The sequence below is a fragment of the Suillus bovinus genome (assembly GCF_016758785.1).
Source record: "Suillus bovinus strain UH-Sbo-P2 chromosome Unknown EDB93scaffold_113, whole genome shotgun sequence".
Lineage (NCBI taxonomy): Eukaryota > Fungi > Basidiomycota > Agaricomycetes > Boletales > Suillaceae > Suillus > Suillus bovinus.
The window spans coordinates 1-14,642 of NW_024542169.1; the positions used below are offsets into that span (position 1 = coordinate 1).

At 44.9% G+C, this 14,642-nt stretch overlaps 6 protein-coding genes across 6 annotated transcripts; 1 reads left to right on the top strand and 5 right to left on the bottom strand.

The window, feature by feature from the left end:
* Positions 1-3,004: 3,004 nt before the first annotated feature.
* On the top strand, positions 3,005-3,397 carry EDB93DRAFT_1108605 (uncharacterized protein; the record flags this gene model as incomplete). Its single annotated transcript, XM_041447856.1, has 1 exon — positions 3,005-3,397. One exon carries the CDS (start codon positions 3,005-3,007, stop codon positions 3,395-3,397), a length of 393 nt encoding a protein of 130 aa, XP_041301815.1.
* Positions 3,398-5,492: 2,095 nt separating this feature from the next.
* EDB93DRAFT_1047152 (uncharacterized protein) lies at positions 5,493-5,954 on the bottom strand (the record flags this gene model as incomplete). Its single annotated transcript, XM_041444639.1, has 1 exon — positions 5,493-5,954. A coding segment is annotated over one exon (462 nt), but the record flags the coding sequence as incomplete, so codon positions are not given.
* A 419-nt stretch (positions 5,955-6,373) lies between these two features.
* EDB93DRAFT_1265461 (uncharacterized protein) lies at positions 6,374-6,911 on the bottom strand (the record flags this gene model as incomplete). Its single annotated transcript, XM_041454232.1, has 2 exons — positions 6,374-6,760; positions 6,882-6,911. Coding segments are annotated over 2 exons (417 nt in total), but the record flags the coding sequence as incomplete, so codon positions are not given.
* A 1,124-nt stretch (positions 6,912-8,035) lies between these two features.
* Positions 8,036-9,258, bottom strand: EDB93DRAFT_1108607 (uncharacterized protein; the record flags this gene model as incomplete). Its single annotated transcript, XM_041447857.1, has 6 exons — positions 8,036-8,148; positions 8,260-8,530; positions 8,585-8,728; positions 8,770-8,889; positions 8,938-9,069; positions 9,151-9,258. 6 exons carry the CDS (start codon positions 9,256-9,258, stop codon positions 8,036-8,038), a joined length of 888 nt encoding a protein of 295 aa, XP_041301818.1.
* Positions 9,259-11,551: 2,293 nt separating this feature from the next.
* Positions 11,552-12,149, bottom strand: EDB93DRAFT_1108608 (uncharacterized protein; the record flags this gene model as incomplete). The annotated part of the gene is made up of 4 exons (XM_041447858.1): positions 11,552-11,697; positions 11,818-11,835; positions 11,891-11,936; positions 12,000-12,149. The coding sequence occupies 4 exons, from the start codon at positions 12,147-12,149 to the stop codon at positions 11,552-11,554; spliced, it is 360 nt and encodes a 119-aa protein (XP_041301819.1).
* A 216-nt stretch (positions 12,150-12,365) lies between these two features.
* EDB93DRAFT_1108609 (uncharacterized protein) lies at positions 12,366-14,512 on the bottom strand (the record flags this gene model as incomplete). The annotated part of the gene is made up of 12 exons (XM_041447859.1): positions 12,366-12,427; positions 12,491-12,553; positions 12,607-12,695; positions 12,754-12,778; positions 12,828-12,963; positions 13,137-13,209; positions 13,369-13,445; positions 14,017-14,118; positions 14,164-14,190; positions 14,248-14,310; positions 14,369-14,428; positions 14,486-14,512. 12 exons carry the CDS (start codon positions 14,510-14,512, stop codon positions 12,366-12,368), a joined length of 804 nt encoding a protein of 267 aa, XP_041301820.1.
* Between the last annotated feature and the right edge of the window lie 130 nt (positions 14,513-14,642).

Sequence of the window (14,642 nt, forward strand, 5' to 3'; positions counted from 1 at the left end):
GGCGTAGACGATCGCGTATGTTAACGATAGCACGGCGCAACAAGTGTCATGATGCCGAATTGACGCGAAGACGGCGTATGACATTGGTGGCGAAGTGGCACAGTCAATCGAGGATCGCACGAGACCAGAATATACATGAAGCGAGAACGAGGATGTGGAGAGTGTATGATCTGATTATGATGCACGCACGGGAAACCATGCAAGTATTTAAGATGAGCGCACCAGGAGCGGGGATGGACGGCGAACACGAGAACGATCCCCCGAAACAGTAGGGAGCGGTGCTAAAGAAGAAGTGGTTGGTAAGGCACAAGGAGTAACCATGTGGTACTCACGAAAATTTAAGGATGCTGGCAGGCAAAGTGACGAAAGGAGGATGTATCTCGGGAGAGGTTGGACATGACGGATCAAACTTTGAGCGGAAGGACGTGATAATACTACGGCAAAGAGCGAATTCGAGTTGAAGGAATATGTTTTGTTGCACAGATTCTCGAGTGGATTGAGGACCGGGACACATGTGGAATTGGAGGAGGCTGACCGGTTAGTAATCGATGACCGGTTCCGTGGAAACAAATTAGGATGAGGGAGTTGTGATTGGGTGGCGGTACACTATCGAGCACTTACTACGGGAGTTGTATGCGTTAAATAAGGCGCAGCCATGTGTTTATTTTTTCACTTCCTTGTCGACATCGTCTCGTCCTCATTTGAAGCAGTAAAGCCATACAATGCGTGTGCTGCAACTCGTTTGCTGAACCATCCATAACGAAACCGCCGGACACCAGCTCACGTCGATCAATCCTTTTCCGCAAACCCTTCCTCCGGATGTAAGCCCCATCCACTATACTACCCTTTCCAGCAACATGCAGGCCAATACTCACAAGTCCCTCCTTCCGTACCTCCAAATCCTCCGTCAACCCAACCTACACCTCCTCAGCCCTCTCAACAGCCAACAGGCCAATCCCTTGCTGCACAGCGTACAACTGAATTAATCGCAGGTCAATTCCCACCAGTACAAGCCGAACAGCAGCACCCAGCTCAGCAGCCCCAGCCCCATTTCTACCCCCCTCCTACCCAGTCCCAATTCCAGATCCAACAAACCCAGTTCCCGCATACCCCACAGTTTTCCCAGAGTCAGTTTTCGCAACCCCATCATCCTCATGTCTCATCGCAATCGCACACACGCCCTCACGTTCCAACGCAATCGCACACTCACGTCCCATCCCAATCCCAATCGTATGCCCGCCCTCATGTTCAGTCCCATACCCAATCTCAACCTCAGCTTCATGCCCCTCCAAATCCACCCCGACAGTCTCAACACTATTCGGGGCCGTCAGATCCGTATTACCTTCAGAGCGATATGTATTATACGATCAATACGCAAGGGAATCAGAGTGCACCCAGTCTTGTGAGTCTCTTTCTGCTTCTTTTGGTCTTGGATTTTTTGGATGGTGGCGTACGTAAACATATTATTGCCCCTATGCATTGTTCTTTTTCGGGGCTCCGTGTCTTGTTCGCTTCCATTTTTTCTTCAGACACAGTTGGACAGCATGGCTAGATAGATGCACCAGCCTTTGTGTCTCGTTACCTTTTTTTCTGCAGTTCAACGGCATACGAGGGCGTGTATATATGCGCCCATGTTCGCTTCACGCTTCTCTCATTTTTATCTTGTCTTGAATGGCACTGATCATGATCATTTCATGCCATCCTCCCATTTTTCTACTCCTTCACACCATCCGACACGCAACGTTCTCACTTCCTCGATCATGCACGACTTGTTATCAACTTTTGAAAAACTGACTGATTGACAGCACTCGCACACGCAGAGCATGACCACTCTTGTGGGTATCTTTAACGCTTTGTATTTAAGCGCCCTGGCAGGCATGACATTTCTATCCCTACGCTTTGTCCTGTGTCAGGCGCATACGTGCATATATGCGCCCACATAGGGATAAATTCCCTTTTTTTAATATTTCGTGCCCTATTTTCTTTTTTTATTCTGCGGCACTGGTCTGTTTGTTATGTGTGCCAGTATGAGATGCTATCTGCTTCTGTTATACTCTGCTCCTTATTTTCATCTTCGATCTTGAATCACGCTGACGATCAATCATTTCACGCTACCCTCCCTGCTCTCTTCCGCGGGACCCCTAACACGGAACATCCTTATAAATTTCCTGGATCACACCCAACTTGCGATCACTATTTGATTCACAGCACGCACACTCAACGTCTCCACACTCGCTTTTTGCAACGTTTGGGCCTCATACGCTACCTGGAAATTCGCAAACGCCTTCTAGATTTTGCTGCGCGCTACTCAGGCACGTGGACGGAGCTCTTCACGCCTTGCTGTTAAGAAGCCTCTGTCTATCAGTTATCTCACATCGAGGAACGGATAAAGTTCTCTCGATAACCAGTCATCTCATAGTTTGGCGCGGCCTTCTTGCGCCCGAACACGTGATACAATGTTTATTGGCTGCGTACTGCTCATACACGACGCTCTTGACAAATTGTCATTGAGAGCTCATGTTATATCTAATCGAAGGAACGGAGAACGTTCTTTCAACGTGGGTTCAATACTTGGGGTTATGCTATGTTACGTTGTCGGACTTTGTCAGCCCCTTCAGGATATAATGGGCGCTTGCCTAACACTCGCCTTATCCTCTTGTTTGTGTACGACATGGGATGAAGTGCGAGTTATATTGATCTATGCATCTTGTATGTGGTTGCGCTGACGACGTTAGCCACCTCGTGGCAAATTAGCTCTCCGGCACAGTTGGCTCCCGAAAATCATCTTTGTACCTCGATATTGTTGCTACATTCTGTTTCTTCTATTGCTCCATACTGACGCTTATCTTTTCTTGCTCCACCTTCGACAGGTCCCTTGCTTGGACTCCCGCGCTCACACGACTCCGTCTCTCCGGCCTCGTACGCAAGCCACCCTACGTCCTCCTCATTCGACGATTCATCTTCGGGACATCCAGTATCGTCTGTGAGCTCGAGTAACGTGCACATGGCTTCACATGGCATGGGACATGCTGCAACTTCGTCGATCTCTACTGTCACTCCTGGATCGCCCCCAATCGTCGCAGCGCCACAGCAACAACAACAGCAGCAGCAGCGTGTGCAGATACGCCAGCGCCCGATTGTGCCGATAACTCCAGCAACTGCAACGGCTCAGGCAGGTCCTGCACGGCCTCCAATCGTACCAAAACCACCCGCTCCTCGCCCCGCAACAAACCGAAGGGCTCGGGCTCCAAAACGACCAAGGCCATCGACATCCCAAGGTGGCGAGGGTGGGGGTGGGGACAGTGACGATGACAGTGATGATGACGATGTGGTGGAATGGGCTGGACCATCTGTGCCTCCACAAGGCGCGGCTACAGGGATGGGTCAACGCAAGTGAGTGACATCGTACACTTGTTGGACCGGGAATAGTGTGCTGATTAAGTTTTGTACGTTTTCTTCATTTCTGCTTCTTCGCCTGCTTTTCGGGATCGTGTTTGAACCTCGTGGTAACTAAACTCATCTGTGTTGGCGCAACAACCCTGTTTGACACCATACCTGCTCGATACTGCTGGCTTCGATGGCGACCGCTCTGGTTATGTCAATCACTGGCTCCCATATCAACAAACTCGATTAATATTGCACGGTGTTGCTGCAGCCATAACAAACGCACTAACCTGGACTTGTGTATGACCTTGATGGCACGCATGATCTTGTATGCTGGATGGAAATTTGCTCGCTGCGCTCCATCCTTATGTTCTGGTTCTGATTGCGGTATCGTCTTTCTTTGTCACACAATTTCAGCTGATGTCGCGTTACCTGCATATTGACACCTGTCAATTGCGTCAAAACTGCACAAACATTATTGGTCTGTGATTGTGACGATATCTTTTTCTTCTCATTCCCGTCTGCAATGCGCGCTGGCCGGACATGCTTTTACTTGTGCACCTCCATATTTGTTTGTTCTTCCTCATTCTGATACCTTTTTCATTGGTGTTCTCACCTTTGGTGCGGATGGCTATGTTTTGTATTGATAAATATTCATCTTTTTTCTCCATTCCAACTTCCGACTGCGTTTTATCACATTTTTATTTCACTTGGCGCAACGTTTGGTTTGGCTTATTTGTGATGATTGCTGATACCCTACTGCTAAAACTTTTACACAACCTGCTTCAATTGACATGCAACCCGAACCGGTTATCTCTGCCGATGTTCTACTCCCGATTCCGGCTGTCTTTCCGGTTCGGGCACATCTGTTACCGACACTCTTACACTGCCGACTCGACATCTGGCTGTCTTCACTTGCTCTAATTCTTTGTCATGCTTCTTGATTTCTGATTCTACCGGCTTGGCAAACCCCGTCCTGCGACTCGGCTATATCCACGTTCTATACTCCATGCGAACGTTCTACACACTATACCCACGTTCTACACGCCTTCGTCGCCTTGCTTTCTCGCACTTGGTGCCTCATGAAAATACACGCACCCACAATGATGATGATTTTGCTTGCCTAATCGACTTGCTTCCCGTCCGGCGCTCTGCATGTTCCATCTTTTCGGCTCCGCGATACTTCACCCACTAACTACTGCTACGTATTTTCTACCTCATTCATTGATTTCTGACTTTGCGCTCTCACGAATGTCACTGCAGAACTGGAGCATGTACACATTGCAAACGTCTGAAGGTACGTTGTCGATCTTGTTACACTTCCATTCCGTGTATTATGGTGTTATGATTGATTGCTTACCAAATTCTTGGTCTCCTATCTATCATGAATTGATCCTTACAATCAACGACACGATGTATGTCGTCACATCTCCGGCCTACCTTTGCTCCGAACATGCCTTGGTGTCTCACCTGCCTCGACGGAAACTCATGCCCTCACTTTCGGACCTCCCTATGGACCACTGCTTCTCCTTTCTGGGGCTGTTACGCGTCCTTCACACGGCATCATTGTTGCTGCCACAACTGAAATTTGTTTAACCTCCGGTGATGGCTCGTAATTCTCCATACCTGCGGACTTCCATCCACATCTTCTGATATTACAAATGTTTGCTGCTCGGTCCCTGTCCTCCACTCGGCACGACGCGAATGTATGAATATACCCCGCAAATTTGTGCGCCGTGTTGCCGGCGCCTGATTCCTTTGATTATCGGAATTTGATCTCCCGAAATGGACCTTGTAGTCGCTGACTGATAATTTGGTCTTAGACTGCCCAATATTTTTTCACCAAAAGGTTTATTGTGCTTACAGACAATACGAGCTGCATATGCTGAGCTTGGTCGCTGCATTATGGTAGCCCTCCGCACATAGATTGGGGACCACACAGTCACAGTCAAGTCAACGTTGATCGAATAACAAAGTACGAACAGAGGTAGGAAGTATGAGTAAGTCTGACCTGTACACCACGAGATTTGGCGATTCTTGAGCATATATAGCGCTGTGTCGTTCGTCGTGCGGTAACAGCTAGGCTCCGTTGGACAACCGGGAAGCCTGCCAGCCCACACAAGAATTTGCCATTCCTTGCAGTTCTGAATCAGTTCTGCCATGAATCTTTGGAATGCTCGATCTCCTTCTCCGTATGCAATTGTCATGCTGATGTCAAAGATACCAATGAGGGAGTAGGCAACATCCTCGATGCGGGTTGTCTTTCTGCTCGCAGCCCAGGTCATCTTTTCCCAGGCACGGTTTGGCCCAGGGCGAAAGTTGCACAGGTCATTCACAGGGATTTTTGTAACCCGGGAAAGAGAAAAGATGACCACTGCGTCGTCCTTGTCGTTTTCATTATCTGTCAGGGATGTCCATTTAGGACCGTAGAACTTCATCCTGAGGGGTGCAAGGAGCTCCTGCAGCGTGCAGTCGCGAAGGAACCACTCGTCGATTCCTAGTGTCTCTAATGAATTCGATTTCGACAGATGCACGATGCATATATACGTATCGCGGTACCATCTGTACATCAAATGTGAACCACCTTCAGATCAGGAGAAAGACCCTGGCTTGCAGTCATAATTCAAGGTAGCCCGCCGCTAGCAAAATGGCCTAGCACTTACACATCATCATTGATGTGCCTTGGGTCTGGAGTATTCATTAGCATTCGAACACACATTTACTTGAGCATCTTTATTGTCACATGCCAGATGTTCAGAGAACATGCTTGTACAACGAAATGGCCGCTTTGGGTATCTGATCTCTTACAATCACGAGACATTGATTTGTGAACCATACTTCTCTTATCCCACATCTAAGGTTTGCAAGGGAAAATCAGTTTGGTTACAAATGATCCAGTCAATGACAGCTCAGGTATTGTACAAGAGATTCCGATCAGATAGGTACGAGGACAGCAGCGGGGATGTGCAACTCAGACTCCTTTGGCAAAACCTTCTGTGTTAAACTTTGCACGAGCCTCGCGCCATATCCGTAGCCGCTTCAGCGTAAGGGGACCTTGCTTGGGCTGCCACAGAGTGATGGCATTGACTTGCAACATCCCTTGAAGCTTCTCTCCAATAGCCTTGTCGTCGAAATACAATCCAGCAAAGTCAAGAATGTTGCTGGGTTCCACTGCGATGTTGACACGTGCCATGAATGGCACATCGAATCCGATCCGGAGGTTGTCGAACAGGCCACAGTCGAAAACGATACCAACTTTGAGGGACGTCGTGAGCAACGGGTTTGCACTGAACATTTGTATGAATTTGAGTACTCCCGAGGAGCGTTCAACCTCGTGACATGTCGGTTTGTGGGTAGACCTATCATCGAGTGAGGACTCGATATTTTATCAAGCACGGGCAGTACTCACCAATTTTTCTTTTGACACTGTACACAAGAAGGCGCACGACGTACGTCAGCCCTTCAGATTTCGATTTCATGGCAGTCGGAGATCCTACCTCTTTTGAGCAATACCAGATGCTCTTACACTAAAAGCAGTTTGCAACACTCGATGAACGGCTGCGACAGTATTCAGATATTTGACCACCACTTTGCGCATTTCAAAGGTCTCTCCAATTTTGTCTGACATTGCGCGCATTGTAAGGCGAAGTTCTTCTGGTTTGCCTTGAGAATCTCACTGGAAGTTGCCACAGCACGGAAATGATTGTCATCAGGGAATCGGGCTGGCAATGGTTTTAATAGATAATTTTGGTAAAATCAAGTCAAATATACTCAGATTATATACAAAGACAAAATAATACAAGAAATAGATAAATACTTGAAGAAAGTCTCGCATCTCTCCAACAGTGTGGTCCATCGTTGTCTGTGTTTGGCTTCCTGTTGACTGTTTGCAATTAAATGCAGCCAACTACAGTATTATTGTAATATTTGTGCAGTATTGTCGATGCTCACAGTTTTGATGTGTCTATGGGAGATACATTGTCAAGAGTTACAATATCACGGGCTGGAGATGTTTTTAATAGATATTTTTTGTCAAAATCAAATCAAATATGCGCAGATTATATCCAAAGACAAAGTATTGTAGTCTACATCAGCATCATGATGTTAAACAACAATGCATTGCAAGAGAACTTTAATTCTGATGAGGTCTCGCAACTGTGACAGTTGGCAGATAAACACTTAAGGAAGTCGCACATCTCTTTAAAATGGTTGTCACCTGTTGTACGAGCTTGACTTCGCGATGGCCATTTGCAATCAGATGCAGTCAGCACATGAGATATCCTTATAACAATGATGCATTATCACCGCCTTGGACAAAGCATGACACACAGATTACTGACAGATAATAATTTACTAGATGACAGCCTCCTTCCTGTCTCACAATTTGGAGTTGAAGGCCACACCCGCAGCTCCCATCCATCTATCTCAAGCTCTTTCTCTTATCTTCGCCATCATGTAAATGGCTTGATGTATCTCTTTTATCTTTGTATTTCTCTTACTGGTATCTACTTGGCAGATCATGGACTGCCTGTGACTTATGGACACATCTTCCTTTTATCGGTATGTACTTGATAAGACTGCTCATTTTTTTTGTAACATGTAGGCACGACTTCTCTTGTTTCTTTTATCTCTTGGCAATGTTTCCATATTTTCATATATGTACGACAAATGTATGATGACCAGTATTGTATATCGGCAGTTTGTGATTTTTGAATCCAAATTTCTTTGCGTAATGCGCTCCAGAACTCGAAGACATGCCTGAGGCTGATCGTGAGCGCAAATGAAAAGTGATCAGTTTTGCATGTAGATCAATAGCACAAATAAAATATGTCAAAGAGATCAATTTGATATTGCAAGGTAGATGTGCAAACATACCTTCCTGGTGTCCCCTAGTAAGAACTAGCGCGCTGCATTTTTTGTGAAAGCTGAGTGAAATGGTGGTAAGGATCACAGCCTGCTCAACATTAAAAACTCTAGACTTGCCATTAGACCATTCAAGGCAGCTGGCCTTTGCTTTTTTGTCGATATCATCCATTAAGAATCGGTATGATTTGATGGCATCTAGAAGTTTATCTGCCTGAAGGAGTGCATCACACCGTTTCTGGCATGAGGTGAGCCACAATGATTTGAGATTCCAGTCGAAGAGCTGGACAAGGGACTTAGTTATTGAGAACATTATACACACATCATCCTAACGTACCACCATCAAATCCTTGTAAATGTCATGAACACCAGATTTCGATGGCAAAGCGCTGGAGTTGAGAGCAGCAATGAAATGCTCAGCAGCTTCGTCGTGACATGTGCTGTCCAAGGCTTTGAGTCCGAGCTGAATGCATAGATATGCCTAATATGCAAGTTGCAAAGATTAATGTTGATGCAGGGTACATTATTGTTACCTCCACGATATGATATGCACGAGTTATCAGCATTCAGACATCCGGTAGTAAGTTCTTTGAGGAGCAGGTTTGCCTTGTCGTATTGATCTGCATTGAAGAGCACGATGACCTGAAATATGGGATGAAGCAGAGCGTATGTAAGGCAAATGTAACATACTTTGATCAAAAGCAGGAAATAGATGGTTTGCGAATCTTGTTCTGTGTACATTGATGCAACATCAAATGCTACCCTCGTGTTCCGAATATGGCCTATCACTTCCGCAGAGGGCAATGCCCTTGGAGATATAGCCTGTTAACGAGGATTGAATGCTGATGGACTTTGTCACAGTTAGCCATTCATAAGGGGCCATGATGTGTCAGTGAATCTCACCTTAATTGCATCCTGAAGAGTGTGGTTCCAGTCATGTTTCTGCACCATAACAAACGAGTGATGGGCGTAGTAAGTATGGTTGTTTTGATAGGTGTTGATATCTTGCATGAGTAGTTCTTCAGCAGTAGAAAATTCTCCATAAATGCATGCTTCACAGACTGACGTGATAGCTAGGATCTGCACAAGTGACAAAACATGCACGAGTTGTGGTATATATGAGTACTAAGAAACACATGAAGTATGGCTGTTCGCATCGGTGTTAATATTTTTGGCGGTAGACAAGTTTCCATCTATGCATGCATTGCGAGCTGTGGTGCTGGTTAGGATCTGCACAAAATATGTTCAAATTGTGGTATATGAGTTCAAGGACGGAAACATACCTTTGAACAAATACCCTCAGGTACTACTGCCCACTTTGAGATCATTTTATTAGCACCTCCACTGAGGATGTAGTTGCCGTCCATGGAGAAAGTGACAGCAGGATTAACAGTGATGGCATTGATACAGTCAGAGTGACCTGTCCAGGAATCACTGATTTGCTTCCAGGTGTAGGAGTGGTGAAGTTTGTTCACAACCAACTGGCGAGTCACAGGATCAGATGAAAACTACTCATGCTCACATTGGTGAAGGAGGAAATGCTGGAAAGACAGCTTGTGCTGATTCAATAACATTCTGTACCTTCAATTGGCTTGCAGGTGAACAGATTACTTGGATATAATAAGTTACAACCTCTAACATATTAGTATACAAGAGCACAATGAGAGAAAAAAAATTGGACTCTTCTAGATATCAAGGGTACTGAGCCGAGTGGAAAAAACTGTAATGCTGTGTTGACCAAAAGAAAAGGACAACTGTGAAATCATGGCAATGGATAATGTGTATGCGGAAAAGATCGCAGAAAACGGATAGAGCTGTGAAAAAGAGAGTGAATTGAATGACACAGCATGATGTGGTGGACAACATGCCGGTGTTTATGCGTGCTTAGATATAGTACTAGATATTAACTCAAAGCATCTCACGTGACTATGTCGGATTCCTGTTGATGAATCCCCTCTATACAGAATTAACATCAGCTAATCATAAATTTTTCTGGATATCCCAACTACCTGCCTTGAACAAAACTGTAATCCGCTTGTCACATGGGAGAAGCAACAAAGTTTTTATAATGAATATGAAACACAATGATGTGAAGGACCAAATAGAATCTCTCCACAGACAAGCAGAAGACTAATCTGCATTATTCATCTTCCATTAGCCATTAATGTGTTGCTCCGATACAGGAGTCGTTCCTCATCCTCATGATTGAATCAGTCCAGGACCGAAACTAGCCATCATCAATGGAATTATAAGGCCCACTCCAACAATGAGTGCCAGCATGCATCCAATCCTTGCAGATAACAAATTCAACCGTGAATACACCTGCGAGAAATCTGAGGATAGAAAACGCCAAACTGTAGTGGTCCAGTGAGTAGTAAGACATTTTCATCCAAGTTTTGATTACCTCGTTGTAAAGAGTAGATCTGGGCTGGGCTCTACAGAATGTGAGTCCCTAGTCCTGAGAGATGCGAGTATGCTTTGTCCCAAGAGACAACCTAAAGAACTATCTTGATAATGCAAGGGAAGTCTTATACAGTCAGAGAGTAGACAAGATATTGGAAGTAAACCTCTCTAATGTTTATCTGAAGTACCGAGGTACTTGTCTGATGCGACTGAAAGTTGTCCGAAGCCGCAAAAGTGTTGTCCAAAGTAGCGCAATGCCTTCCAAGGCTTGTGAGAGCTGTCCAAAGGTCAATATATGTTGGTGTGTCGATGTGTCAGTATGTTGATGTGTTGAATAACAATATAAGACTTTGCGAAATGTCTGAAGTCCGGAATGACGCTAATCTATTGGAACTCAAGAATAAACAAAGTGCAGAATTGGCAGCGGTCTAGCCAAACAATCATTCCGAATGAACAAAGATTGATTGTGCAGTTACAATTATACCACGGTGACTCTACTAATTACGACTCGAAGTACGGGAAGTAAAGTGCAGTATCGGTAGCCAGCGAGCGAGATTATATCCTACTTCCGTGAGAGACCGGAATCCATAGGCAAAACTAGTAGCGAGATAAGCAAGTCCAAAGCTATGTCATAAGCTGCAAGGCAAGCAGCAATGCAAGTATACATGTAATAAGCCATGATGTGTACTGTTTGTACGTATTCCGAGGCTCCTGACAGGATGCCGATAGAATTTATCCATGTAGCACTAAGACGTAGTCAACATATAGTTAGAATAAGGGAAAACGCACCAGCGAAGTCAAAAGGACGAGGATAAGACATGGTATGGTAACTCACGAGGTTCGGACGGGCCTCGGAATGCAAGAACTGCCTGCGGAAGGTTCAGACAAGTGTGTGTGGCCTTCAGAAGGTCAAGGGAGGTCGGGGAATGGTATGGGATGTAGGTGTTGGATTGCCTGGTTCCGAGCCCAGCACTGCAACCATCGTTACATCGTCAGATACAGAAAACTTGGTATACTTGCAATGATTGCAAGTCTGGCCATCTTTCCCTGTAGATAATACAGTTGTCAAGTTGGTGACGTCAGGCCCATATTACAATGAATAAAATTGTTCGAACCACAAAGTCAAGGGACTTCAATCCATGACCAAAGTGTTGTGCCATTGCGCACCCGATAATACAGTAAAAACTGAGAACGAAGGAGATAGAGCACATTGTTTTTGTAGTGGATTGTGCACCCAAACCTGGGACAGCAAGGATGCTGGCATTGACTGCCATGATGACACTTGCCTGTTAGAGCAAACAAAGTTGTGGTAAGCATGTTCTCATTTGTGTCCGCAACAGAACACTTACCACAGTAGTTTGAGCTTTAGCCTGGGTGCTGAAATCATCAGTAAAGCTCCTAATGTCCACCACATTTATGAGACCATCAATGTAAAACATTTTAAGGCATCTGAGCATCATCAATGGGATCCAAAGCATGGCAAGTGCAGCGCCAGCCATGAAGGGAGAATCTTCGAGGTCTCTACATATTTTGGCCAGTGAGTGACTTCGTATCAAACGAGCTTCAGGTTGGCCATGATGGTTTAGGTATTCATGATGACCTATTTAAGTGCTTAATTCAATGACATCTAGTATGAGACAATGACATCATACGGAGCATATGCAATATTTTGCCTTGTGAAAGATAAGTTTTATGATTGCCAATTCCCCTAAAGCTCATGCACCACATATTGCAACACCTGGTCCTTTCAAGGACCCATCAGTTTCCGCAAGTTCCTCTGTGTCAGTCATCAATTTGATAGTATTAATGCAGGTTGAAAGATGAAAATGAAGGTACGTACCAGCAATGGTCAGCTCATCGGTTATATCCTTCATCTGGCCCAGAGTCCAGAATATTGAAGCCACTGTAGATTGTTCAGATCATATTGATCGGGCTCTACAATGCTAGATAACTCACCCACACAATACCAATTCAGTTGGGTATGCAACACCCTTACTTCCAAGAGGGGTATTGTGATTTCGTGAGAAAAATATTCAATATGTTTCCTACTCAATCAGTAAGGGATGTTCTGTGTCAGTATAACATCCTTTGTCAGTCGCTCACCAATATTGAACCTCTAGTTTGAGTCCTGTCCAATCAAGCCTAAGAATCAATCAATGCACAACAAAGCGACATACTTTTATGATTCCAGTGCGACGCCATAGATTCCTGGAAAAGAAGGTAGCCATCCACTGGCTCTACCCAGGTAATGATATGATTCTCTGGGACAACATAATAATATGGATATACTTCCTTCTCTCTCACTATGATTGGCTTCATGACTAGCAAATATCGCCCCTCCCATTTAGCTTAGCTCTTGATGCTTTGATCCAAGACTCAAGCCTCTGGAGCCATTCGTCTGAACAAGTCCTAAAGTTTATTTTGGTGTATGTTGCCTTTGTTAGTACAAAGTTAGCGTGTGATTTCAAATACCAGCCCGCACTCACCATTCGGGCATTGTAGTTATATATGGCTCCTGATGGATGAACCAGCTCAATCCAACCCTCACGCACTTCGGACCTGTTGATGCCGCAGTTAGATAGACATTGTCACTAACAAAGGATACCAACTGAGGTAATTCAATTTACATCATATGAATGTGATAGTCACGATGCAGAGAATCCCTATGACATTATTGAGTGAGTACTTCATGTTCGTCCTGTAATATTAACCACTCACATTGACCATGCCATTTTGGTGTACCATCCAAGTTGTGTTGGCCAGATAAGAATACTGCAATCAAGCAGCTCCGACATCTATCAATCAACTCGTTCAGCAGGAGTCTTGTATCGCAGCCTACACAAACAGCTTTAGAGCTCGTGATTGAATGAAGTACATACCGTCACGGTCATGGCCATGGTTCAACATTTACCTGACATTCACACAATGATAGTCAGTATTAAATTTTGCGCCACTATTCTGATCATAATAGTTCCGCCAGGAACAACCCTAAAACCGGGGATATATTTAGCGACCACGCAGACGTTAGGTAGTTGGAGTGATCATGATGGATATAGTAGGTGATATGGGGCAGTGGGCTAGTATGTATGTAGTACATGGAAATCAGATCAATTGTGATCTTGTGCGGAGACCGAGATATGATACAATGCTAAATTATGATACAATTGTTGTAGTGCTAAGGTGTGGGAAATGAAGATTATATCTACACTTGGATATCTGGTGGTGATGGGGATATATGGTATGTGGTAAGTTCTGCTACACATTGAATGCCGAAGGCGTGACAATCATCCCCAAGATTGAGTTATTATAGCTAGATAGAAGGGCATGTGTGATAATGATTGTGCTAATGAAATTTGCGTGACTCACCTGAAGCACTGCTCTTGCCTTGTTTACGGCACATATGAATGTGGCCTTTATCGTCTCGGCCAGACAGCACATGCGTGGGTCAGCGACCGATTGAGCAGGACACTAGATATTTCAGGTACACCATCAGAGAAGTCCTGACAGACTTACCAAATTGAACCACATGTCAACCTGTGTCTGATAAAATAGTTAGGTACTGAAGGTTACTGGTCGCTGATTACAAGCTTCACTTACCAGAACTCTTTGGCCTTTCATTGGCAATGATCCCATACAAGCAGCGTGATTTGTGCGAGACATCTAAGTGTTATGATATGTTACAATGTGGAGTATTGACAGCTTAACAGGGGCTAATCACCATAAGTGATACAAAGGGTTGTGTTGTGTATTGGCGTGGGTAAAGCAGATTATCGATTATCTATAACCGGAACTTCAATTCCATAAGATTACATAATTTAGTAAGGTTCGCACTCACCAGTAGCATAGTCAGCCAATTCAACATCGTTCATCATTCACCCATGCGGATTTGAGCCTCTTATGATCGGTAGGCAATAATAAATAACTTACCAAATTGCAATGTCATCTTTCGCATCAGCAGTGTTTGTCAGCGATGCCTTTTTGAGCTCTGTGTG